This window comes from Vidua chalybeata, chromosome 6 (genome assembly GCF_026979565.1).
Source record: "Vidua chalybeata isolate OUT-0048 chromosome 6, bVidCha1 merged haplotype, whole genome shotgun sequence".
NCBI lineage: Eukaryota > Metazoa > Chordata > Aves > Passeriformes > Viduidae > Vidua > Vidua chalybeata.
In genome coordinates this window covers 5,390,137-5,417,589 of record NC_071535.1, presented here as the reverse complement: position 1 = coordinate 5,417,589, position 27,453 = coordinate 5,390,137, and the positions used below count along the sequence as shown (strand labels likewise).

The window sequence follows — 27,453 nt, the reverse complement described above, 5'->3', positions numbered from 1 at the left end:
CCCCATCCCCAGCAGCCTATGCTTCTCGAGCTCCTTACATAATATCTTCATTAAATGCCAATCACAAGGTGCTGCTAAGAGCCAGATCAGGCTGGCATCAGTTTTTTAGGCCATGTTCACTTCTGGACTTTTTGCCTGAGAAATTCCACAGGTTCACATGCTTGATTATGCAATTATTTTCTTGAATTCATTTTAAAATCTGCCCCTATGCTGAGTTCACAGCCCCAAAGCTGATCTTCTTTGTGATTTAATCTCTGATAGTAAAAGGTTAAGAAAGAGAAAGCTGTAATTTTCTCTTAAAAAGGTTCGTTGGTAATGAAAAATCCCTGGTATTTTGTGTTTTGCTTTGGGAAGACCAGCAGAGGGGGCCTAAGCCAGAGAGCAAACCCCATCCCAGATTTGTGCTGGAGTTGTGAACAATATCAGTGTAAAAAACCCAAATCAGCCCCACTTTATTTTAGTTCTCCATTGAAATCAAAGCAGAATACACCTATGAAAAGGAGGGGAAAGCAGCTGTCTTAGGAAAATTGAGAGGTTATTAAGAGGCTGTCCTAAAAGTACTGCTAATTATTATGGAAAAAAAAGTGGCAATTAGGAAATAAATTTTAATTATATGATTCTGCCATTGGTTAACAGCTACTAAAGGACTGATTCCTTGAAGTATCTTTTTTTGGAAGGCATTCCCTCCACAAGCTACACCTTAAGTTACCTCTGTGTCAGGAGATGGAGGAAGAAAAATTCTTTCAGTGCAGGACTTAGATCAGTCCCAACTTATGTTCCCTGGCCACCCCCATGGTGGAGTTTTTTTCTGCTGAAAATTGCAGGTGCCCAGTGAGGTAAAACTCTGTAGAATCAGCCTTTTGGAAATACTCCTTTTCCTTCTCCTGCCCCTCACTCACAATATTCAATGTTGCAAGAGAGAAAGTTTTCCCTGTTCCCTTTGAGTAATCCTTTCAGTTCTAATGCATTGAGAGAGCCCACATGGGAAAAAAAACCTTATAGGTTCATCACAGCAGGTTTAAATGGAATAAATATTGTATATATACACATATGTAGAGATATATACATATATAAAATTCCAGATGTGGAAAGGGAGTGCAAATCTCTCCATTGAATTTGGTGACCTTGAAAAAACCACCCCACACTGATAGACACAAAACAGGGATCTAAGAATCAGAATGTAAATAACATTGACATTGTCTGCCTCTTCACCATGGGAAGATAGTTTGTTCTGTAGCAAGACAGCAAGAAAGCTGTTCCTTTAAAGAAAAATAGAATCAACAACTTCTATCTTGACTTCTTCTAATGTTTCTTTTGAATAATCATAAAGAATTATGTAGAAATAATGTCACACAAACAAAATGGTATTATCATCAAATGGGATTTTCTTCAATTTACCTGAAAATGTTCTCTATTTCTGTTATTTAAATAAACACAGGTGAATTAGTCACACCCCTAATGTAAACTAAAAAAGTATGTTTTGAAAAGGAAATGGATAATATGACTCAAGAAGTCTGGGTTGCATCACTGTCCCTTCATAATAAACAAATCTTATCTTCATATAGATGGCCCATCTCCTGCAAACAAGGTTGAAGTTTTTCTGGATTTCTCTTTTTATTATTTCTCTGAATAAAAGTGCTTTTAATGTCAATAAACAGGAAGAGAAGTCAAAATACAGTGGTCTTGAGGAATGTGCAGGTCTCAGGCAGACGTGACTTTGAGTTCACCCTTAAGTGAAGGACACATCTGGATAACTTCAGTCACAATAAAATATCCTTTTGGGTCAAGGGGGAGACTTGATGTGCAGGAATTCTTTGTCTGGAGCTAACATTGTCCTTTAAAAGTAATGTGCCTCTTTTAAACAAATACAGTTAATGCAGGTGGCAGTGAATGCTCACAGAGCACTTTGAAACAAAACTCAAAGCCAAGCAGTTTATAATCAAATGGAAAAGTCATGGATGTGAAATTGGGAAGAAGGGCAGGGCCAAGTGGAGCTGCAGGTGGCTGGGATCATTGCAGAGTTTTACTGCTTCAAACACAAGTGTCACACCAGGTACAAGGTGGAAAATGGTTCTTGCTTCTTATACTGAGGAAATCCTGCCCAGGGTATGCCACAAAAAGTCACTGACCAACAACCTTCTGTGCCTGAAGATGCTCCTATTTTTGTCCTGACTGTCTGAATAAGCATTGTCTTGCCCTTGTGTATTTTATATTGCTATTTTTTATTTTGCTGTGATGCTCTGTTGTTCTAAGACATTTTTCTCTATATTTTTCTATTTTTTTTTCTGAGGGGGCAAATAGTGAGGTAAGGGTGGGGAGGAGAAGAGAATGATTTACTCACAGTTACACTTTGCTTAACTAAACCGCTGCAAAGACTTGTGTAATCACCTTTGCTCCATCTTTGCTAGCAAGCAAAGCAATCTTTGAGCTTTTTACTACTGAGATCAGCTGGACTGACCTGGCTTGTGTGTGTAGCTGATGTCCCTCAGACATGCCCCACATTCCGGGGACAGTGCTTGTGTGCAAAGCCATACCAGGAACCTCAGAAACACCTTGAAAGTATGGATGACCAGATGCCAGTGTACAACTCCACACCCTGGCCCTGTTTGACTGACTGGTACAGATGCACCTTACTCTGGCAAAAAAAGTGCAATGTCTCTAGTTTATCATCTACTGTTTGGGAACAGGCTGTATTGAACTATAAAACAGTGGCTCACAGCTGTATTTACTGCTTCACAAATGGATAGAAGACACAGTATTTCATCTTGTCCTAATTGTTCAGCCTGGAGAAAGGAAGGCTTCAGGGAGTCCTTAGGGAACCTTCCAGTGCCTAAAGAGGCTCCAAGGAGAGGAACTTTGGAGAAGGGCCCGGAGTGACAGGATAAAGGGGAATGGCTTTAAACTGACTGAGGTTAGATTAGAATTTAGGAAGAAATCCTTCCCTGTGAGGGTTGTGAGGCCCTGGCACAGGTTACCAGAGAAGCTGCGGCTGCTCCATCCCTGTAAGTCTCCCAGGCTAGGTTGGATGGGGCTTGGAGCAACCTGGCCTCGTGGAAGGTGTCCCTGCCCATGGCAGAGGGGTTGGAACTGAGTGATCTTTAAGGTCCTTTCCAACCCAAACCATTCTAAGATTCTATGATAATTAGAATTAAACTTCAAGTTTTAAATTGATGGGAACTCGCACACAGAAGTTTAACTAAACAAACTGAAATGAAATGGATGCAAGTCATAAGCAAAATTAGGGATGATTTGAAGGAAGAAAAGATGGGAATTATTTTCTTCAAGTCTCTAAATTGCCTGGGCAAGGCAGCAGACAGAAGGGGCTATGTGTGAAAAAACATGAAGGCAAAACAACATGCTGCTAAAAGGTGACATGAGAGGCAGTTAGGGGTGATAGGAATGCAGAGGCTTAAGTGCTGAAAACCTCAGAGACTTGAACTCAAGAAGGCAACTTGGATGCAGAAAGCAGAGGAGCTTGTGCTGTTTGTAAGCAAGAGGAAAAATTTCATTGACATAGTGTCAGCAGAATTGTTCCTTGAATCAACATTGGATCACAATGATTGCCACGTTTAAAGGGTTCAAATGGATGATTCTTACCTAGGATACAGTTTTACGTTTTCAGTAAATGCTGTTACAAGAGAGATGACATTTTCTGAAATAGGAATTTGTGGTTAAATAAGGTATAAAATAAAATTGATAGAGGGGAGGTACATATCCATGTACCTTACAGATGTATGTAAGAAGTATTTTTGGCACTCTGTTACATTTACATGGGACTGTCTTTGCCTGGATGTGTGTTTGTTTGTCTCCTCTTCAGGCAACACTAAACCATACAGCACAGATCACAATCTGAAGCAGATAGGATGGAGACATGGCCTTACTTCACTTACATTAATTTTATGGCACATTCTCCTGAAAGTTAGTTTTCCTAAACAAAGCAAAGAGCTTTTCTTCCTTATAAAGTATTCTGTTTTGCTCATGGTGAAACAGAAAATAGAGGAAGAGGGTGCTCTACTTACTGCTGTTCATTTTGGTGTTATTGTACTCTCATAAATAATTGAGTAAAGTAAGAGCAGAGTTTTTCAAATCTATGTTTTACACAGATCCTGAAATAATCTAAGATAATTGTTCTGGAGCTTTATTCACTCTAATGTGGATCAAAGAAATTGCATCACAGCACTGTGGAAAATACTCACACCCACGCTGTCACAGTATTATTAGCAGGGCTGGCAGCAAGTCATGTGAGGCCCACCTTGTGAACATTCCAAGAGGAAGCACTTCACCCATAAATCCGTGCAAATTTACTCATTTTATAGAATCACTGAATGGTTGGGGTTGGAATGGACCTGAATGACCATCTCATTTCAACCCCCTGCCATGGGCAGGGACTCTTTCTACCAGGCCAGGACACTTTCTACCTGGCCTGGAATACTTCCAAAGCAGGGGCAGCCACGGCTTCTTCGGGCAATCTCATCATCCTCACAAGGAAGAATTTCTTCTTAATACCTAATCTAACCCTGCCCTCTTTCAGTTTAAAACTGTTGCCCTTTGTCCTGTCACTACATCTTTTGTAACCTTTGTGTCTCTTAGAAGTCCCTTTATATATTAAAAGGCCACAATAAGGTCTCCATGGATCCTTCTCTTCTCCCAGCTGAACAACTGCAACTCCCACAGCCTTTTGCCACAGGAGAGGTGCCCCAGCCCACTGACCATTTTCATGGCCCTCCTCCAACAGGTCCACACCTTTTTTGTCCCAGAAATCCATAGCAGGACACAGATCTTCAGTCTCATCAGTGCAGAGTAGGGGTGGAAAATGTGGGCTGCGAGATCATGTTGCTGGCTCATGTCCAATTTTTCAGCCATCAATATCCCCAAGTCTTTCTCTGCAGGACAGCTCTCAGTCCTTCCATCCCCCAGTTCTACTTCTGCACAAAGTCTCCTCAACACTGCACAGCTGGAGAAAAAAATACATAGAAAGAGCAATCCAATCCAATCAAATATATATTTCTGCCATATTGCTTTAGAGACAGAAGGCAGCTTATCTTGATTTTATTTACACTAAGTGTGTCAATATAATTTGTGTAACTCTTGAGAATAAAGCTCGTTATCATATTATGTGCTGAGTTTAATTGACCCGTTATCTGCTGCCACCAACACAGCAGGGGAACCTCAGCAAGGCTCACAGAGGGTGTGGGGCAAGACTGTGACCTCCCACATTAGTAACTGCTTGTGATTTTGTTTTCAGAGCCTTGTACTCCTGCTTTACATTGGCTCTTGCACTTCCCAGCTGGAGTTAAGCACGTTGTGCAGATATCAGAATGTGTTTGCTGAGCTCCAAAGTGCCACCTGGGCAAAGTGCAGCAGAGCTGTCACTCATGCTGCTGATGTTCAGGTTGACTTTGGTTGACTTTTAAAAGCTGTTAGCAGTGATGGCCTCTTCAGAAAGTGAAAATTAGCTTCTGATGTGAAAACTAAGTTCAGTCATTATATGGAGAAATTTTTTTTGGGCTTCCTTGGAAACAAAGATGTTGGTCAAATCCAAGGGCTCCGTTATGATGTGATCCTTTCAGAAATCATAGAATAGAGCTGAATAGAAAATTCCCTAAGAATTTTCCCAACAATTCCTTAAAAATTCTGCCAAACTAGCTTGGGAGACTTCCAGGGATGGAGCAGCCACAGCTTCTCTGGGTAACCTTAAGATGTACTTACCTATCATTAAGATAATACTAACAAGATGAGTATATTTAGTTTTTATAAGTTGTAAAACAGCAAGAATGGGCATTACCTTGTAAAGGACGTTTTAAATTTTCCAAGTGCTCTCATTCTGAAGCTCAGGTTGACACCAAGCAGAAACTTCATGCCTGTCTCAGAGGAGGACATAAAATCTTGACTGATGGAGATTGTGCAGGTGTACAAATGCACAAAACCTCCCTGACTTTTTTTTTTTAACAAGAGAAATATATTTTACTCAGCTTTGTTGTAAAAGAAGGGTTGAAGCACGGAGTTAACACAATAAATTCTCAGCACTAACCAATCACAAGATGCTGGAACTTCATCACCAGATGCTTGCGAATTTTTCCTACTGATCTTTTCTGTGCTCAGCCCCAGCTGCTGCATTCCTGTGTCTTTGGGGATAGGTGGGAAAACCCCCACTGGGAATACACTGTGCAGCTGCAGTTTACATCCTTTTCCAGCTTTATACTGCCTGTTTGGGTGTGTCGTGGCCCAGAGCTCCACAATTGTGTGTGCACCCCCTGCATGTAGTTCAAGTAGGAAATGAGACTCAGAAAACAGTTTAATTACCTGCTATTTATTTATATTATTTGTATTTTCTATGACATTAAGGTTCCATTACACTCTGTACTGCATTAACATGAGATAAATAGTTCTCAAGGAGAGAACAGAGGAATATAAAGAATAGCTGTTACCTGTAACTGTGTAACTGTGAACATTCATAGTTCTGTGACTTTCTTCATAAACTTCAGAAGCCTGCTTCTATTCTGAACTACCACAACCATTTAATTTACAATTATTAGTTTGGACATGGTTGATGACTGGGGCTATTTACAGAAACAAAGTATGTTGATGGTATATTTTTATTTTCTGTCACCTTCCCCTTGTCATATGGATTAGGTTTGGACTGATTTGCTGAAAAATCAGTAAAAGCCCAAAGTTTCAAAGGTAGACCATGGCTCTGTTTTGCCTCAAAAAGCTGTAATGCAAATTTTATGGTAATTCAGGAGGTGATTCATGAATTCTTTGCTCACTGGTGGAGCTGGAACAGACCGAGCAGCTGCGTATGGTAAAGAGCCATCCTGTGCTGCATCTGCTGACAGATCAGGGGCCTGAGCCTGTGAGATTTTGGGAACAGGATGTATGTCCTGTCCTACATAAGCTCTGCATGCATTTGTGTCATATCTGGTGAGGAGCCAGGAATTACTGTGGGTTACCCTTTTCATGGAATCATAGAACAGTTTGGGTTGAAAGAGACCTCAAAGATCATCTTCTTCCAACCCTGCTGCCATGGGCAGGGACAGCTTCCACTAGGCCAGGTTGCTCCAAGCCCCATCCAACCTGGCCTGGAACACTGCCAGGCAGGGGGAAGCCACAGCTGCTCTGGGCACCCTGTGCCAGGGCCTCAGCAGCCTCACAGGGAAGAATTTCTTCCTAATACCAAATCCAAACCTACCCTCCTTTAGCTTAAGGCCATTCCTGCTTGTCCTATCACTGTATGCCCTTGTAAAAAGTCCCCATCCAGCCTCTTTTTTGTATCTATACCTCTTCTTGTGAAATACTTTGGTACATCAAAGCAGTAAGAACAGAGCTTTTCACCTCTGCACATAAACACTAACAAAACTGTCATTAAGAACTGTAGACGAGTGATGACCAGAAATGTTGCAATTCCTGGTGTTTTTAGTACTTGAGGGTATCCACCATCACGAATTTTGGAGCCCGAGGTCTGAAACATTGGCCAGAGCGGGTACGTGTGAGAGCTGGGTTCGCATTCACAGGTGGGGAAGCAGGAGGCACGTCCAAGGGCAGCATTCCTGCAGGAACCTGGCCGGGGAAGGATGTGACCTGTCGCAGGGGCCGGGGGTGCCTGCGGCTGGGCTGGCAGCCCTCGGAGAGCTCCAGAGGGGAAAGGAGTCGCCGGTGTCTCGTAGGGACAGCCACGAGGCTCTCCAGGAAAACGGGCAGTGGTTTTTGTTCTCTGAGCAATGTTTGGTCTCTGCACACCGAAGCCAAGCCCTGGATGCGCTCCCGCCGCCCGGGACGTGCGGTGGGCAGCGCTCTTTGCCGCGGGGAAAGGCCGGGCAGCCCTGGCTGCCTTGAGGGCACGGCGAGGAGGGGAAACAAAGCGCTCCGCTCCCAGGAACCGACCTTCACCCCCGGCGGCACGCTGGGCCTCTGCCCCGCGGACCCCGCGCTTATCGCCGCAGCCTTGGGCGCCGCGGGGCCGGGCGGGGAGCGCCTCCCGCCGCGGGGGGAGCGCGGCCGAGCGGAGCGGCGGGGAAGGGAGGGGACGGGGGTGGAAGGGAAGGGAGGCGGGGAGGAGGCCGGCGCTGGCTGCGGGCAGCGGGGGCGGCTCCCGATAAAGGGGCGCCGTGCGGGTGGCTGGCGGTGCGGTGGCGATGGCGTGGGGGTGCGCGCTGTGCCTGGCGCTGGCGGGAGGGGCCCTCCTGGCGCTGCTGGTGCAGCTGCTGCGCTGGCTGAGGGCCGACGGGGACCTCACGCTGCTCTGGGCCGAGAGGTGGGGGAAGAAGCCAGGTAATGCCGCCCGCCAGCAGCCCCGGCAGGGGACCGCGGGGGCGCCGGGGGCGGGCGCGGCGCGCTCGGTAAAGGGGGTGGCGGGGAGCACAGGGGTGCTGGTGGCATCAGCTGTCCCGTGGGGTTGTCCATAAACACACCCCAGAAGTGTAGTTTACCTGCCCTTTACCTGGATAAGGCGCGTGGTGCCCCTCGTGCTGGCAAGGCGGCTCCCAAAAAGCCGCTTCGCGGCAGCCGCGAGCTCCCGCGGGTCTGTGCCCAGGGCTGGCTCGCTTGGCCCAGGACTGTTTGTTTTGCAGAGTTTCTGGGCAGGTTCCCGGTCCTGGCAGGGCCCCGCGGAGCTGCTGAGCGCAGGGCACAGTGTGGAAGGAAGGCTCGGGAAGGGACGAGGGTGCCTGGCCCGTGTGGCCGGGACGAGTGGCTTTGTAACCTGTTTAGCTGCTGCTCCAGCCTGTTCTGCGATCAGATACTGCGTTCACAGGGCTGTCCAAAGTGTTCACGGTGAAGTAAACATGAGTATTTTTAGTGCTGGGGCTAACAGGGTTTCCTGTTCCGTGGATTGTGCTCTGAACGGCTCCAGGGAGCAGCCCCGGCACGCGATGCTGTTAGGGACTGTCACTGCATCTCTGTGAGGTGCTACCTTGGTCACCTGGGGGACAAAAGTTCCATGAAACTTTCAGACAGGCACTTTCAGTTCTTGCTCGTGTTGAACTTTCTATTCTGACTGCGATTCTCCCTATTTCTGGACAAAGATCTTTAGAAATAATAGGTTTTGTTTGCTTAATAGAGGCTTTTGGTCAGAAAAGGCACAAATTTGTGAATATTCCCCCTTAGTTGAGCCTGCTGGGGTGATTTGTGGCTGCTGTGAGCTCCTGGATGTGGGTGCTTTAGGTGGAAGTGGAGATTGGGGTCAGAAGGTGGGATGAGAGACACTATAGGATACCCCATGTGGGAATTGAAATGGGCTTTTGGGTTGAGATAGGGAGAAGGAACTGCATGGAATGAAGGTGGAGTGAAGGTTTGAGCTTGGGACCATGATTCCTTAGGGGATGGTGGTGCAGGTGAAGTTTGGTGTGAGGAACAGCTGGAGAGAAGAGTAGGGCAACTTGAGACATCCTTGTCTCCTGCTCTGAGCAGAAGCTTCCTGCAAATGTGCATCCTTTTCTGTTCTTCATTAGATGGATTAGCACAAATAATAAAGGTCTAAAAAGCAGTGCATTTAAATCAGTGTGAACAATCTCTTATAGCTGTTTGAGTACTCAGCCCAAAGCTTTTTATGAACTCCATCAGAACGTTCGCTTGCTGTAACAAAACTGCAAAAAATTTTAGTGTGTGGACTTTGTAAAGAGCATGGAAAGAACCAGGACAGAGAAGAGAGATAAATCTTGACTAATACAAACAGAATTGAAGTTTTGTCCTGAGGGATCTATGTGCAATACGCATCAAGATGTAGGAGCTCTCTTGGGTAGACAGAGTATTATTTGAATGTAGCCTTCAGAATTATTGAAGGCCTGGAAACCCTTTAAATAGTTTAAAAATTCACATGCAGAGACAAGTGTAGTGGAATTTTATGATGGGGTTGTTTTAACATGTAATACAAGAAGAATCAGGCAAAAACTCATCAACATAAGAGGTCAGCTGTGTTTTGGCCACCTCCCCTTTCCCCCCCAGCCTCTGTGCTTGTAATTAAGTAAAATATATAGCTGAAATAGTGCCATTTAGCAAACCAGGTAGGAAAACAGAAGGGACATACACTAGAAAAGATGTTTCATTAAATAACTTCTCCCTTCTCCTTCTCCCTGTATTGTGCATGTAATGTAGGGTGCCTAGGTAAATAATGTGTGGATCCCTTAATTTTTAATTAAAGGTGTTGTTAGAGCTATCACTCTGGCAGTCATTATATTGTGTTATCATTTCTACAACATTATTATGGGTGTTGAAGTTTTTGGAGATGAAGGAATTTAGCAGAAAGTGGACTGATGTCCTGTGCTTCTTGTGCTATGAACTATAATTACAAAGAAAGGCCTTAATATAGGTAAGACTTGGTCTAATTCAGTGGTTGAATTCTATAGGGAAATTTGACTTTTGGATTTATTCACTGGCAGGCGCTGGATTGGTTCCCATCCTCTGAATATGTGTGTGGTCAGGACAGAAGGATTTTTGGGTGCTGGATGCCTTTCCTTCTGTTTTGTGTTTTTCTGAGTGCCTAGAAGTCACCCTAAACCCTGTGCTTTTCACAGACAGCTTAATATTATCAAGCTAAGGAGGAACCTTCCATGTATGAAAGCCCTGCTCTTAAATTTAGGAATAATGGTATGATTCTTTAGGGCTCTGGAGTAGATGTTCTGTTTTAAACTTCCCCACTTCTAATATTTTTCCTGAAGGAAAGGACTTAGCAACCTTGTGCTATAAGAGCTATAAAATGTTGGAAAAAACTCTAAGCAGAACTACAAAACAACTTTTTGGGTTACTTGCAGTGCTAGTCAACCTCTCATTTTTCATGCCTTGTAGCACAGTAGTTAATAGTTAGTAATGGCATAATCTACTTTTATTTTTTAATTCGGCATGGTTAATTTTTAAACTTATTTCCAGCAACAACAGGACATTTATTCTGGAGCAAAGTTGATGGTTTGGTTCTTGTTCTGCACCAGCATTTGAAGTTTCCCATTGTGTTAACTCTCAGTAGTTCAGTGCTTGGTAATGATCAGCTCTGGGGAATAGGTGGGAAAAACTCTCCTTATCTCAGTTAATTATTCTGTTCACAGAACAAGATCCTGAATAACTGCTGAGAAGCTGCCCAAGACAGATTGGGAACAGGGAAACTAAGTGGTAGGAGGAAGTGGATTTGTTTTCAGTAGCAAGAGGAATGAGTGTGGTAAGCAGGGTTGCAATTATGTCCATGTGTTGTTTTGTTCATGTAGTGTTTGTCTGCTCAAGTTTTCTGCAGGAAAAAATGTAGTAGGAGAGGCAAACTCCCATGTTTATTGTGTTTAGTTCAATAAATTGGGAATCTGTTGGAATAAAACTGTAGGGAAAGGGTGTAAATAAGCTTTACAGACAGCAGCCATTTGTTTTAATGATGAGCACAGTGGATATTTCTACAACTTCAACAGCATCTCGTTCCACCTCCCTAGTTCATAACCTTAGAATACATCTGTCCTTTGGGAAGTGACTCCTGTTGCTGTTGTTGGTGTTTTTAGAAACAAGAAACTCCAAACAATCCCAAGCCACAAAAGCCTGGGTTGAGGAGGGATTTTTTTTTGGGCTGAAATGCAGTCAGCTTAAGAAAAGGCAAATAATACTTACTGCCAGCCCCACAAAGTCAAGCTGAGCTCTGAGTCAGTGTTGAGTGCTCACTGCCTTTGTCTGAAGGGTGAAGGGTTTTGGTGCTGGTCTCTTTGTGGGATTTGTGCCATTAAGACTCCAAAAGTAGAAATCTGAAGCACAGTGTGGTGTAGAGAGAACCAGGAACTGATTACTGGAGAGAGCAGGAAGTAAAAGCAGTCTCTGCCACTGTGGAAAAGGAATATTTTTTTCTAAAATAAATTAGTGGTTAAATTTCAGTGAGCTGAGAAATTCTACTCTGAGCCTTTTCAGAATGGAACTGGCTTTAAATCTCAGGAACTAACTGCATTTGGCTCTGATATTTGAATTATGCCATGAAATCTTTCGTGGTTGGCTAGATGTTGGAATGCACAGACTTGGGAAACAGAGGGAAGAGCTCCTGTCAGCAGTGCTTGGGGTGAGTCAGATTTTCCCCAAGACTGATATTCTCTATAGCTGATCTTGAGGAACACAGACATGTGTCAGCCAACGATTCCTTCTGGAAAGTGCTCTGATATTTGTGATCTTTCACCCCTAAATCATGTTCTGGAATTAACTGAGTGATTTTTCAGCCATCTGTGGTATTGATGATTTTGGATATATGTGTGGAAAGCTGAGGCTTTTCCCAGTGCCCAGGTGTACCATGGAGTGGGAATGATTGTAGACAAGTGGGAACAGGCATTATCAACAGAGGAGTAAATGGAGCAAGATGCACTTAATTTTACTACAGGTTAAAAAAGCGTGTCAGGGCAGGAGCTGGGGAATCCACATGTGAATTTACACCTTGGGAACTCTGTGTACTGTGCCCTAGCCAGTGCAGGAGCTAACCTGCATCAGAAGCTAAACAAAGCAGAGGAAAACTCATTTGGGTTTTTGTGATTAGCTGTCTTTCTGTTTAGAGAATTTTGCTCAGTCAGCAATTACTCTGGAACATTTTTTGGGATGCAACATTATTTGGCAAGACTTGCTTAGGCTTTTGGTTGTATTTGCAATACAGTAACTGTTTCCTGTCAATTCCAAGAATTCTCTTCCCCCTTTTCCTCTGAAACTCTTTTTGATGAGGTTAGTGGAATTGTTATGTGTGGATGGCCTGCAGAAATGCAATCAGATTTCTTCCATCAGGTAAATAACCTGTGTTTATTCAGATTAGCCTTGGAACAAAGTTCAAATGGCAACAGAACAGCTATGAACAATTTCACAAATGCATGTGACTAAAAAATAAAGAAGTCAGGATTTTGTAATACCCCCAAAATGAGCATATTTCTTAAAAACTGCACCAGATTACACCCCTGCAGTGAGTTAGATGCTTATCCTAGCATTGGCAATGTGTGAACTGCTGTCTTGATTCTTTTGATAGAACATGAACTGCGTGGCAAGGTTGTCTGGGTGACAGGAGCCTCAAGTGGCATCGGAGAAGAATTGGCTTACCAGCTGGCAAAGCTGGGAGCCTTGCTTGCCATCTCTGCCAGAAGGGAGGATGAGCTGCAGAGAGTGAAAAAGAAATGCCTTCGTAAGTACAACTTAGCACTTCATGCAGGCAGTTCCACCCTGGCTGGGCTGGAATTGCCACAGGAACACTAACCCACATAGCATCAGAATAAATTTAACGATGAAAGTCAACTTTATACAGAGCTGGAATCTTCTTTTTGTGAGTGAGAAGCCTTTGTATAGACATGCATTTCAACTTCCTACATAAGCCACTGTTACCTAAAAATCTCAATCTCATCAGTTGCAAGTGCTCTTGTAAGATACTGGATTAAGAAATGGAATAAATACTGTGGGGAATGGAGGAAACAATCCCGGGGGTGTTATCCTGTAAAGAACCAAACCACGTAGCTGCTTGCTGCTAAGAAATATTCTTTCTTCAGGTTTGTGCACATTACAGGCAGAGAGAAAACTGACTTTGCTCTTGGGAAAATGGACTACATCAGAAAAAGTTGCACTAAGAATGTGGAAGAAGGGGAATCTCTTGTAATCAAGAGGAAAAAATGTGAAGCAAAATTTTAAACTATTCCAGTTAGGTTTCATATGCCTGATGACTCAGTGGTCTGGCTTCATTCCTCCTGTTTCTCTTTTTCCCTCCTGTTTTCTGGCTTGGCAGCAAGAGGAATAGGCAGTTAATTCACACTGATAGATAGAGAGTTTGAACATGATTAACATTATGCATTTTTTCAGACTATTTATCCTCTACAGCTCAGGATGGAGTATTTTATGTGGAATGTGTTATCACACCAAGAGTTCAGTCTTAGTAATGTTGACAGAATGTCCACAGTCTACTTGGAATGTGTGCTAGAGAATAATCAGATGTTTTTCTTGGATTAGCACCTAGACATGTCTAGAAAGCTGAAAGTTGCAGCAGCCTACTCAGAAAAGCTTTCAAGGAACTTTCAAAAATGCACAACTCCTTTTATCCTAGTTTTATGTTCTGAGGCCTCCAAAAAGCAGTCACCTAAAGAGTTTGATATTTAAAAAGAGGCAGGGGACATGTGATGACAGTGTGGTGAACTGGCAATTGTGACAAAATCCCAGTGCTGAGTGATGCAATGGTCAGTAGAAGTCTGCAACATTATTTGCATCCAGGCTCTTTGTTGGGATTGCAAAACTGATAACATGAGACAGGCTGGCAGCAGCTGCAGTCCTGGAGAGGCATTTTCAGGAAATACGTGTGGAATGTGCTAAGGAATATTCAGAAATATTATTTCAAGTAATGTGCACCAAGAGCATTGATTTATCTGAGATGATTTCTGCCTCTGCCAACTTTCAGTGGCCCTGTGAAGGTCTGAGCTGTGCCATACACATCCTTGGAAGTCTTATGTAGCTCTGTGCCTTGAAATGTTTGCTACTGACCTTTGTTTGAACTGAAGGTCTGATTAGTGGGAATATTGGAAACTCTTCAGTAACACAGAAACATAACCAGGGCAGGCAGTGACAGGACAAGGGGAATGGCTTTAAACTGACAGAAACCAGGTTTGGATTAGATATTTGGAAGAAATTCTTGCTTTTGAGGCTGGTGAGGCCCTGGGACAGGTTACCCAGAGTAGCTGTCCCATTCCTGGAAATGTCCAAGGCCAGGATGGATGAGTCTTTGAGCAAGCTGGTCTAGTGGAAGGTGTCCCACTCCATGGCAGGGGTTTAGAATGAGATGACAATTAAAGTCCCTTCCAATCTAAACTATTCTATGATAGTTCATGTTTTCTACAGCCAGCTTCTAAGTAGGGGAAGGTAGTAATTGGACCCACTTCCACTCTTATCCTTTGCTTCTCAAGGCTGTGTAAATCCAGCTTCCACCCCTTTCCTGGACTGTTAATGTGTGCCAGCCTCCCCAACCAACTTAGTGGCCCTAGGCTTCACTATCTCCAGTTTATCAGTATTTATTTTGAACTAGGGGGTCCAAAATTAGAAATAGTGCTCTATGTGCAGTCTTAGAATGCTGTGGAGAAGCTCTTAAAAATCTCATTCCTGCAGTGTATTTTTATTAGTGCAGGCCATTAGCATTTGCCATTGCCAGAGCCAGCTGCTGGCTTGCACTCAGCTTGCTGCTGTCCTTCCATCAGGACCCAGGTCCTGTTTGGAGATCTGACCCTCTGGATGTTGGCCTGCAGTACTGCAGAGCACCATCCTGTCCCAGGTGTGAAAAATCTGCATTTTAATTTATTGAGTTAATGTGGTTTGTCAGACTATTCTTAGAACTTGTTAAGGTGCCTCTGCGTGGCAGTCCAGCCCTGCAGCAGGACTGCTCCTCTGAACTTGATGTTAAATCAAAATTTTATGAAAATCTGTGTTTTTTCCCCATCATCTGGGTCATTAACAAAGATATTCAAGCACACTGATCATGGAGGGATGCCACAGCTGATCACAAAAAGCAATTCAGTTGGTCAGGCCATGCTGAATCCATGGTGGCTTTTCCCACACACCTTCTTGTCCTCCACTTACTTGGAAATTGCTTTCAGGAGGAATTGCCACATAATTTTCACAAAGACTGAGGTTAGGCTTTGTGACATTTGTTTCCTTGCTGTCCCTGGGGAGCTACTCCACTTAGAAGAAAATTCCAAAAAGGAGTGACATTGGTCAGCTCTTGTAAATCACAGATGCAGATTTTGCTCTGCTTGTAAGTGCATTTCATCCCTAATTTGTCTGACTCTGGTAGTGTTTCTTTCCCCAGAGTGTAGCCTCAGGAGAGTGGGAGACCTGAGAGGAGATCTAGCCAGAGAAGACTGGGGCAAAGAAGGCATTAAGTACCTCAGGTTTTTCTGTGCATTTCATCATTTCTTCCTCGCCATCCCTGTCCAGCAGTGAGCTCACTCTGTCTTTGGCCTCTCTTTTGTTGCTGCTGGACCTGTGAAGCTTTTGCTGCCTTTCACATTCCTCAACTCCAGTGGAAATTTCAGTTTCAGCTCCACCTGGACGTTGATCTTCCTGATTCCATCCCTGCATGCTTGTCCACGTGCTTCCTGGGTGGCCTGTGCCTGCTTCCACTGCATGTTTTCTCTTGGCAGCTGAGTTCAAGACTGTCCTGTAGGGTTTGAGTAGCACGGGGTGGATGAAGTCTGAGCAGCAATGTGCAACATCAGTGTGAATTTGGCTGATTTATGGGGCATGATTGGAGCTCATGTGCTGCAACATGCCTGCTGTACAGGTTGAGCACAGCAGCAACTGAGCTGTGTCAGAAACAAGCACATAAATCTTGTTCAAAGTTTAGTGACACCACCCTGTGGTACAGGTTTGTGCATTCTACACTGCTTAAAAGCTGAGGGAGAGAGAGAAAGAGAGAGAGAAGGAGAGGTAATCTCTGTTGAGTCATGCACATGCCAACTCAACACTTCACTGCACTTGGGCAGGAGGGAGAGAAAACAACTTGTATAACTCACTCAGCTCCTGCAAGAGGCTTCTCTGTTTCCCCCAACCACTCTTTCTCTTTCTTTTCTCAGAAATGTTGGAGGCTGTTTTCTCTCAAAAACCCTAATAAGAAAAAAATAAAGTAGGGGCGGATGTTTCTCCGTTTGGCAAAGGTCAGATATGATTTAATTATGGATAGGCCAAATGAGTGACAGAAAATCTCAAAGTGCAAAAAGTATACAGTAATTGAGGTTGAAATGGACCCCAGGAGGTCATGTTGATCAGCCTCTGCTGAAAGCTCAACCTCTGTTGAAGGGCATTTATACAAGGGAGGAATAAAAGAAAGAAGAGGCAATGCAGAAGAGCTGGAAAATACACTCTGAGCTATGGTGCTATCATGTCATGAGAAACTGCTGCCTGGGATTAATGTGTATTGAAAAGAATTGTTGCTCTGAAACACAAGCAATGAGCTTTAAACTAAGGTCTCCCACTAGGGACCAAGTGTTTTTTCTGGATATCATAATTGGTCCTTTAAAAAGCTCATTTAGGTAGCAGGCAAAAGGGGCAGTGGATTATTAGGGTTTGTTGGTAAAAGCACTGAGGAGCACCATTCTGGCTGTGCATAAACTGGGACCTATATGTGCCTTCTACACCAGGCACAGTGCTGGTCATCAGCCAGAAAACCAGTGGGCTAGTGAATGGGAGAAGGAGTTTAGAAAAGGGTGTGCTTGTTTTTTGTAAAAGCTGTCTGAGGAGTGCCTGAATTAAGGACCCTCACCCTAGAAAAGAACTAAGGAAGCTGCTGGAGACGCACAGTTTGAACGTGGAAATCCTGTATGAGGTTTCTGGCTTAAAATTTCCTCATGTCAGACATTTCTTACATCTTATAAAAGAGCACTTCCTTCTTTACCAGCAGCCTGTGTCTCTTGCTCTGCTCTTTCCTTTCTCCCCTGTGTAGCTTTCATGGCTGGGCTGACCCTGTGGTCTTGTTAACCCATGGCAGAGACATCCACACCCCAACAGGTATCAGGGGTGCAAATCTGCTTCAGGCAGCACGAGGTAGAGGTGTGTCCCTGAGAGGGCAGCTTAAACTATACTTTACTGCTGTGTTTCTGGAAGAAATGGAGGAGAAAATGCACATGGGGGGGTTGGAGGGAGCAGTAAATGGAAATACTACTAGCATTAAGCCAGACTGTTGGGTTTATTATTTATTTATTTAACCAGTGGCTTAAATACTAATGACCTTTGAACAGAGGCAACTCGTGGGTTGAAGTAACCTCTTTATTTCTATATCACTGTTAAAACAAAGTTCAAATTGCTCTATATTTGCAAGTAGTAATTAAAAAGTCTAGGGCTCTCTGAAGAGGGCAGCTGCTTAAGGGGGAGCAAACCAAACCTAGATGTGGCTAGGAATTGATTCAGGGCAAGCATAGCACTAACAAACTAATAGAAATCATGTAAAAATTCTTGTTAGATGTAGTTTAAAAAGAGCTTGAAATGATGAAGATTTTGTTTTTGTGAGTCATCTGCCCCAAAACCCCAGGGTAACAAATCACTGCTCAAGAAATGCCTTCTATGGAAAAGGTCAGTTGTTCTGAAGAGACAGTGGGGGGAAAACGTGACAAAAAGGCTGGAACTTGATGGCAGCTGACTTTTATTTCAGGGCATGGATATGTTAAAAGTTGTCAGTTGAACAAAAATCTTTTACCTCCTCCCAAAAAAACCCCAATAATTCAGCGTCTATAGACTTTGCCTCATAGCTGCTCAGCTATGTATGTTGTGTTTTGGGTGTGAATTGTACGAGTCCTGTTGTCAGGAATAAACATGCTTGACCTGCTGACATCCAAGCTAAGTGTCAGGGCTCCCAATCTGCTTCTAAATCCCTCAGTGAAAAGTTTCAGTTGGATCTTACTCCAAACTATTGCAATTTATTTGGAGAAGTGAAACTTCTGCATTGTGCTACAAAGCCTGTCTAATAAAGTCAGGCTTTTCACATACAAAAACATAGTGAGAAAAACGCTTGGTAGGAACAGATTAAAAATAGATTTTGTGTGGGGGTCAAAATGAAAACAAAGCAAGCATTTTATTTCCAACTTGATGTTATGGTTTCTCGATGTCTTCTTTGTGAAAATGCGGTGTTTAAAAGAACGTTATGTTTCCCACAGTTCTGATGTTGAGAATCTTATCAGCTCCCATTCCCTTTATGGTTGTTTTTCAGAGATTAGCAGCCTGAGTGAAAATGATATCCTTGTTCTGCGTCTCGACTTGACTGACAGATCCTCTCATGAAGCTGCGACCAACAGTGTGCTCAAGCACTTTGGCAAGGTAAGATGTGCTTCTGGGGTTAAAATTTTATTTATTTGTCTCCTACATCTGCATTTATGCTCACATTTCACTTTTATTTTGCTGTATGAGAAATTCAGCATCGTCTACATCTTTCTTCAGCTTCAGTGTTAAATTTGCCAAAAAGTACCTGCATTTTTGTCCCTTCTGTTGCTTGCTACTGGTTTTCAGCAACAGACAAATAATCACTGATCTTTCCCAAGGACTAAACGCTCACTGAATTGCCTGAGGAAGCACAAATATTAAAGGAAATTGTGTTTGTATTAATTTATCTTCTTATCTTTCTGGAGATTGATGTTCTGGTCAACAATGGTGGGCGCTCCCAACGCTCCTTGTTCGTGGACACCAACCTGGATGTCTACAATGCCATCATTGAGCTCAACTACCTGGGCACCATCTCGCTGACCAAGTATGTCCTGAACCACATGATCCAGAGGAAGAAAGGGAAGATTGTCACTGTGAGCAGTGTGATGGGCATCATGGGAGCTCCTCTTGCCACCGGCTACTGTGCCAGCAAGCACGCTCTGCAGGTGAGTTACAGGCTGGAAGTTAATTAAGTTAATTAAGAGGACCAGTAGCAGTGCTGTACCAGAGGGCTTGGTTCTCTGCAGAAAACACAAGTCTCACCTGAAATTTCACATGGCATATGCTACATCCCCAGGTATTGAAAGTTCTTTAGAATTAATTTGCTCTGAAATGTGAAATAGCTCCCACTGTAGATTTTTTTTTTCCCTGAATGGAATGCAAGTGCCAGCTTATTTGCTTCTAACCACTACATGGTTAAATTCCAGTGTGAAACACAAAACCTTGGCCTCTGGCCTTCAGATGAGGGAATACCTTTATGAGAGCATTATTCTGTTGCATATAGAGCCCTAATGTTCTCAGTTCATTTAGGGAGAAAGAGTTGCTGGTGAGAGTTTTACAACTTCAGGAGATCTTTAGGACAGTGAAGTGAGAACATTGAGTGGTAAGGCAGACTGCTCAGGGGAATGAGAATTCCTGATCCACCTGGGAACAGCTGAACAACTCTTCCCAAGAGTTCTGGATCTTTCTGTGGTGTGAAGAACTGGCAGCTCACAGTGCCATGGGAAGTTATCTTCTACCTAACACTTAACACTCAACTTTGTCTGGAAAAAAATTTTGAAAGCGGTGTCAGTTGAGTAGAAAAACGTAAAAGAGGAGTTCAGAGAAGTTTCTGCCTGTATCATTGGGGAATCTCTTGTTTAACTAATAAATTTGTTTGGGCATATTTGTCTTTCACCACTGTTTGGCTCCTGCTAATGTACATTTTGATCTCAGTAAAACAAACTTCTGCTATGCTCAGTGATGGTTTAAAAACTGGCATCTTCTTACTCCCTGCTGCATTTCAGCACATGAACAGAACAAACAACTGCTTAAGCCACGGGATCAATGTCTTTTGGACAATTTGACCAGCAACAACAAAAATTTAACAAGTAGCTGACACTGCAAAACCTCTTGCAAAGATGAGGATGTAGAATATGGTGACAGATCTTTGCTAAAAAAAAAAAATTCAGTTTGTGATGGGGAGAGATCTGCTACTTTTCACTGGAGTGGCAATGCTGGAATTGCCCATTACAGGCCAGCTTTTGGGTTAAGCCTGCTAGATTAAAATTAGAAGAATGCAATGAGCAGAAGCCTGACTTCCCTTCATGCTCCTTTATTTATTAAATGTTCTTTCGGTTGAATTATCTTTGGGTGTGGTGCAGCTGGGCTAAGCATGGCTAATTAATTGCAGAGCACAAGGAATTCACATGTTGCTTTAAAAATACTCAGAATTCTCAATCTGATGGTGAGATTGAGAGCACAGACAAAGCTTTAAAAAGACAGTTTACTAAAATTAATTAAAATAAGCTGACTGAACTGCTTCTATCTTTATTAGCTTCTACCTCTGCTCAATAACCAGGCCAGACTCCAAACCTCCTTCTTTGTTTCTTTCACAGTAAGTCTAGAAACAAGTAAGTCTAGAAACACTAGTTGCAGGTGTTGAAACAGGACTTGCAATATTGATTTTGGAAATACTCTCTCTGAGACTCTTTGATCAGTCTGGAGTTGCACCTAGATGAGGGCATGAAGCCCCCAAAAACTAGAAAAACTTTTTTGAAATAACAAACTTCACCAGTGCAGTTCAGATAAAGGAATTCTGTAGGAAGGGCAGCCCTCCTTAGCCCTGTAGCTCATTTCTGATGGTGACTAAAAAGAAATAGAGACTGGAAGAGGGGAGGGGAAAAATAAGCCAAAGCAAAAAGTGGTGATTTTCCTGTTCAGGTTTCCCAGCATGTATCCACCTGTCCTGTATTCTAAGATTTTCATGAAGGTTGTGTTTTGGCCACCAGTTATTAAATATGTGAGCCCATCTGACATGGATTCGTCTGTTGTGGTTTTTGGCTTGTTTTGGTATTTTTTTTTTTTTTAATTCATGGCTTGGAGTCTATCACAACTGACACAATGCTGCAAACTTAATTGCACCTCTTTTTAAAAGTCCTTCCTTTTGCTTAGTTTTGTTTGGTTTTTTTGTGTGTGTTTTTTTTTTTTTAGTTTGTTTGTTTGTTTGTTTGGGTGTATTTTTGGTTTTTTTAAGATTCCTTTAAATGGCAGTTGTAGGAGGAAGGAAGGAATTCTGCCCGGAATTAGAATCTGTTCTTGAAACAATCATGCTTTGATTCATGCCAACTGGAATTCTTCATAACAATGTTCTACTGATGAAATTACCCTTTATTTCAGTGCTGGGAGTGCTGTAAGAACATGAGTCAAGCCCACGGGAGTCTGCATCTGCCTGGTGCATTTTCCCTCCTGGGGGGATGGTGCTCATGGAGATCATGTGCCACTCACCTGGCTGTAATTCATCTCTTTGGTGGCATGGATCAGGAATGGTGGCCTTCAAAATGTTCCTTCATCAGGAACTTGTCTAAGAAACACATGGACTGAGCAGCAACAGCTCCTCTCTTTGTTCACTGTCTGGTCTTTAGTGGAATTTCTTCAGTCTGGGCTTGGTGGAAACACTCAGGTTCTTCCTTTTGCATTGGAGTTCCTTTACTGCTCCCAAATCTGGGTCTGTCCCTGCCTGAAGTTCAATAAGAGAAAGCACTTATTTTTCTTGCTGAGGAATTTAAAGCTTCTCTTCTGGGAGGAAGCAGAGGAATTTCATACCAGCTATCTTTGAATATCAAGGATAAGTGCTGGAATTAGAAAACATGTGCATACTGTACACAGAGCCTCCAGAGGGGACTGAGTCTATGTGAGATTCTGGTTTCCAAGAGGCCCTTGGCAGTGTGCATCAGCCAGGATTTAGGGTGAGTGAGTGTCCTGGCCCTCCTGTGTTGCTGGTGAAGGCTGTGCCACTTCTCTGGTATAAAACCTTGGAGCTGCAACATGAAGGAAGGATGTGGGACAGCAGAATGGCTGCAGAGCAGGAACAGGAGCTCTGGCTACTTGCATTTTGTGTTTACAGGCTGTGCAGCCTTTAATGGAATCACCCTGGCTTTGACCTTGCCCTGGAGCTGCTGTGTGCCTTTGTGTGGCTGCTCAGGTGCCCAGTTTTAGGTACACCTTGGATCCCAGGAGCCTCCCAGCACCTGAGCAGGTGTAGGAGCTTTGTCAAAAGTGACTGTGCCGTGCTCTGGCTTCCCTTCCACCACAGCACTCCCAGACACACGCCCTTCCACCTCCCTGACTCCTGGAAGTGTGTTCCCTTCAGGCAAAATGGGAGCCAGTTCTGTCCCTCACCTCCAGTGGACAGGGAGTGGTGGCCAAGTGGGGGTTTATGTGCCTTTTTAGGTGTGATTTAATTTGCCTTTTTAGGTGTGATTTTATCCTCAGCTGGACTGAGTCACCACCTTTGTGACAGCACTGCACAACCTGGGGGTTTGGGGTTTTTCTGAAAGAAGTGGGCTCAGGATCCCTCAGGGAAGGAAGGGGATGAGGAAAGTGCAGGCTGGGATGTGGCATTAGCCTGGAGTGCTGGATAAAACACAGCTTGTGCACATGAGGGTGGAGGAGCCAGGGGAGGGCCTGGCTTTTTAAACCAAAACTGCTGGGAGTCAGGAGCAGATTCCCATCTGTCCAGGAGCAGATTTCTGGGCACATGAGTGTCCAGTGTCAGAACTTAACCCTCTCTAGGCTTTGCTCACATGCTGTGAAGATCCAGCCCCAGATCTGGGGCCTGCAGGTACTCACAACTTTAAATTCCTGCTCAGTGTTTTTAGGGAACTGAACTGCAAAGCCTGTATGGAATCCATAAACTGGAATTAGCCACAAGCCACTGGGAAATTGGAGCCCCTGTTCTTGGTCAGAGTGTGCTGCTCCTTGCTGAGCTTCAGTGGCTTGTCCCAGCTGCAGGTTCTGTGTCACCACAGGCCCTTGTCTGACTGATTTTAGCCTGTGTTGCTGCTCAGGGAAGAGCTCTGGGCCAGCCATCCCTCCTCCTGGATGGGAGTAAAGTGATAAAATTTTACTACAGTGGGAGAAGTTTATCAGCCTGTGCTCACTCTGTGTCTCTGTTGTGACACAAAATTTCGTGTTGGAGTAGATACAGGAGGCTACTGGTAGCCAGGTCAAAGATAAGACACGATGGAGTGTTGGCTAAATCATCCTCCAGAGTGCTTGACCAGCAGCTTTGGTGGAATGCACCCTTCTGAATTGTCCGTGTTTCCCGTAAATAGTTGCTATCTAAATGTGAATTTAGAAAGAAAACCCTGTATCCTCGTAGCTTAAAGAAAAGTACTACTCACAATTTTTGTAATTTTGGTTTAACTTGGATCCACTGGTAGCATATTCCTGAACTGAAATAAGATTTGTATCAATGTGGCTGACAATTTCAAACTCCATAGCAAATTCAGTGCTGCAAATGAACCCCCTGAAGTGTCAGGGTGCATTTTTGACTTTGCTATGCTGAAAATAGTCCTCCTTTACTTATGTAAGCCATTGCCACTGACTTCATAGAAATTGTGTAAACTCTTTATTGTAACCCCAAACAGCAATTGACCTGCAAAAGGTAATTTCCATGATATTGCAATACTTAGGATTGGTGGCATTTCCACTGCCAAACAGTAGGACTTGTCCTGAGTACAGGGACAGCAGAATCTGGCTGTAGTTTAGAGAAATTACTGTGTATTTGGTCAGATGAGGATGGATTCCTCACTGGTTTATATATCAATGTCTGTAACTGCAGATAAAATGTTAAATTAGCCATTGATTGTGAAAAGTCAAAGAAAATAGAAGGAATTGCTTGTAGTGGAATCTTTACAGTATAAATTTGTATGAAAAGATGTCATCAGCTAAACCTTGCAAAAAACATGGGAAAGGAAGATTTCACTATATTTTTGTCTTCTAGGGATTCTTTAATTCTCTGCGGACTGAGCTGACTGACTACCCTGAGATAAGCATTATCCAAATCTGCCCAGGGCCTGTACAGTCCCAGATCATCCAAAATGTCTTTACTGAGAATCTTGCAAAGGTAAGGACTCAGTTCTGCTGTGACAAACCCAACTTCTGCTGTGGGGCCAGTGATCCTTTTGTGGGGTACTTCTGTCTGGTTTTGTCCTCCCTGCAAACATAACCTCATCTTCTTACCAAGAAATGCTTTGAGTGGTGCAGAACTGTGAATACTCTTGTCATCTGTGGTGGTATCAAATGAAAATTGAGTTTGATAATTGCTATTCCTTCTCTCTTGCAACACAAACAACCCAAGCCTAGTAAAATGTACTGTACAGCCACTGTGCTGCAGTTTTGGGAGGGGAAAGCCAGGATTTTCTGGCCACAGCTCTGCATGGGGAGTGCTGTCCTTGCTGCACAGGTAGGGTTTTGTTTGGCCTGGTCACGCTGTGCCCTCGTGGGTGACGCTGCTGCTGGCACAGCCCCGGCTCAGCTGACACGAGCTGTGCATTCCTTTCCTGTTAGGGATTGTTCCAGGAGGAAAAGCAAAACCTTCCAGCTGCACAATGGCTTTTAGTAAAGGCTGTCTGACAAAGCAGCTGGCAAAAATCGCTACTGTGATACATCAAACTGTAATCTGCCCTAAATTAAATTGATTTGAAGCTCAGGATGACCCACCAGTGAGGGGGGAAGAGATTTCTCATTGTTGAATCGAGTTCTGGAACGATTTTTGTGTTGCAAAACTTCTTACTTGCGTGAAAGAAAAGACGTACTTTTTGAACAATGGTGAAAGTTGCAAAACACATTCCTCAGATTTCAGTGTGGCAGAAGACCAGGGAGGAGGAGCAAATCTAGGCCAGAACTGCTTCTGCCCTGTGAAACATGACAAATTGCTAGAGTGGCCTGTTATTGCTGGAGTGAAATGTGCACAAGTTCACAGGGCTGTGGTTTATGTTCACTAAATGATACACAGCAACAAGACCTCGGGCTGATGTCCCTGCTCCAAAGCAGCTGGCTGCTTCTCTCTTGGTTGAGATGGAGAGAAGTGGCAGGAATATTTAAGTTCATGGGGAATGTGACCTCACCTACTCACTTTGCTACTTGAGTAACTTGTAGTGTAGAATGGGGCAGGCACAGCTGGGAACTGGGGAGTTCCCATTCCTCAGAGCTGCAGATGGGGGAACTTGTTCAACAATCCCCATCAAGTGTAAGCTTTGCTGAAGCAGGACAAGCTTGGAGATCCATTTTTTAAACTGTTGATCCATCAATGGAGGCATTAATTAAAAGAGTTAAAATTTGAGCCAAAGGAAGGTGGAAAGTGTTCCCACACTGAAAATCAGAGGATAGTGAGGGATGGGTTCCCTTGCCCCAGTCTCTGGGTGAGTTCTTGTGGGGAAATTGGGAGGAGTGTGTCTGTCGCACGGAGCGTGGCCCTTTTCCTCTGTCACTCCCAGGGATGAAGTTCTAACCCCTCCCTGCTCTGTCCCCCCCCAGTCCATCGAGAACAGCGGGGACCAGTCCCACAAGATGCCCACGGATCGCTGTGCCCGGCTCACCCTGGTGAGCGTGGCCAACGACGTGAAGGAGGCGTGGATCAGCGACCACCCCTACCTGGCCGTGTGCTACCTGTGGCAGTACGCGCCCACCTGGGCCTGGTGGCTCATGAACAGGATGGGCAAGAGGAGGATACAGAACTTCAAGAGTGGAATTGTGAGTGTGCAGCGTGTCCCCCTCTCCCCTTGCTTGCTTGTCGCACTCTGCTGCTGTTCTCTTCTGCTGTGGGAATGTTGGGATTGCATTGCTCCTCAGTCACACTTAGAGCCCTGATGTGCAGGGCAGTGTTCCATTCCTGCAGTGCTCCCTGGTAGATGCTATTTATTCTTTTGGTGCAAAAAACCCTCCCATCTTCAAGTACTGCAAGAATAGGAAATACAAAAGTAAGGGTGGCACAGGCTGCTTAAAACTTTGTGCTTTCACACTGTAACTGTCCAGGGTCACAAGCTGCTTCAAAGTAAGTCTTTCACTCACAGTGCTGTTTTAAACACAGGGTGGGGAAATACTGATTTAATGTCCTCTCCCTCCAGGATGCTGATGCCTCTTATTCAAGAAAGAAGAAGTAAGGACAAGTGTGTAAGAAATTCTGCTGTACTTGTGCTAAGGCTGAGAAACTTTTCATATTGGGTGACTGCAAACAGCAGCTTTTTTTGGTTTTGTTATGTCTTTGTCATTCTGTAAATTGACAGATCGACCGAGCTGATGACATACTTGACTAAATAAAAATTTCTTTCTAAACACACCCACAGGCTGAATTTTTAAGCTTACAGGGACTGAAACACATGAGAGGCTGGGCTGCTGCTCTGACATGGGCAAATACCTGGTGAGCAGCCTAAAATGATAGACCCCAGGACACTGTTTCCCTCACTTTCATTCTTAATTCATGTTGATTAACAAAACCCCACAAGAAGATGGGTATGGTATAGAGGGTAAGGGTGCCTGGTCTGTGCTTGGGATGTGTTCCTTGAGCAAAATGTGTGTTCAGGGCTCAATCCCTTCATTTCTGACACAACATCAGGACTTACTCTCTGGCCCCTTTCTCAGCTCTGCTGCCCTTACACTGCCCTGTGTGTGATCAACATCACAATCTAAAGCAAGGAGGTGTTGGGAAGAATTAAATAAAGCTCTGCACACAGCTGGTTAGAAAACAGAGCACTTCAGGGGTCTCATGGGATAACAATGGGTCCCAAGCTCAGTCCCATTGCTGAGAGTAATCCCAACAGCAGCCTGTGAACACAGACAAGGCCAGGGTTGAAGGTGCTCCAATTCCTGAATTCCAGATAAATCAAAGAAATGCTCCAAACCAAACAGGCCATGGTTCAAAAGCACAGAAACAAACCAGCTGAACAGGGGCACTCAGCTGCACAGATTTGTGAGACAGAACAAGAAGCTTTAACTCCTGTTTCTGCCAAAAGCAGAATGCAGACAAGTTTAAGGTGAGGGCACTGTGACTCAGGGCTGTGCCAAGGGGCTCTGTGAGCAGTGAATGGGGGTGTGGGACATGCTGCCTGTGACAGCAGGGGACAGGATGTGGCAGGGCAGCACAGCCCAGCTCCACATTCCTGTGCTCCAGCAGGAACTCTGCCCATTGCTAATTGTGCTGCTCCATCTGGTGCCAATCAGGATCTCTGCTGCAACACTTGGCCCAGTTATCAGCAGCTCTCCTCAAGGCTGGGGACCAGATGGAGAGACCCCAGAGAAAGAAAGGGGAAAGGATCACAGCTCTCTTCAGCTTTT

The 27,453-nt window shown here is 44.1% G+C and overlaps 1 protein-coding gene across 1 annotated transcript; it reads left to right on the top strand.

Moving 5' to 3' along the window:
- Positions 1-8,110: 8,110 nt before the first annotated feature.
- On the top strand, positions 8,111-26,458 carry DHRS7 (dehydrogenase/reductase 7). Its single transcript, XM_053945799.1, has 7 exons — positions 8,111-8,268; positions 12,950-13,102; positions 18,647-18,753; positions 19,062-19,301; positions 24,122-24,244; positions 25,657-25,872; positions 26,247-26,458. The coding sequence occupies exons 1-7, from the start codon at positions 8,133-8,135 to the stop codon at positions 26,280-26,282; spliced, it is 1,011 nt and encodes a 336-aa protein (XP_053801774.1). The 5' UTR covers positions 8,111-8,132; the 3' UTR covers positions 26,283-26,458.
- The last annotated feature ends 995 nt before the right edge of the window (positions 26,459-27,453 follow it).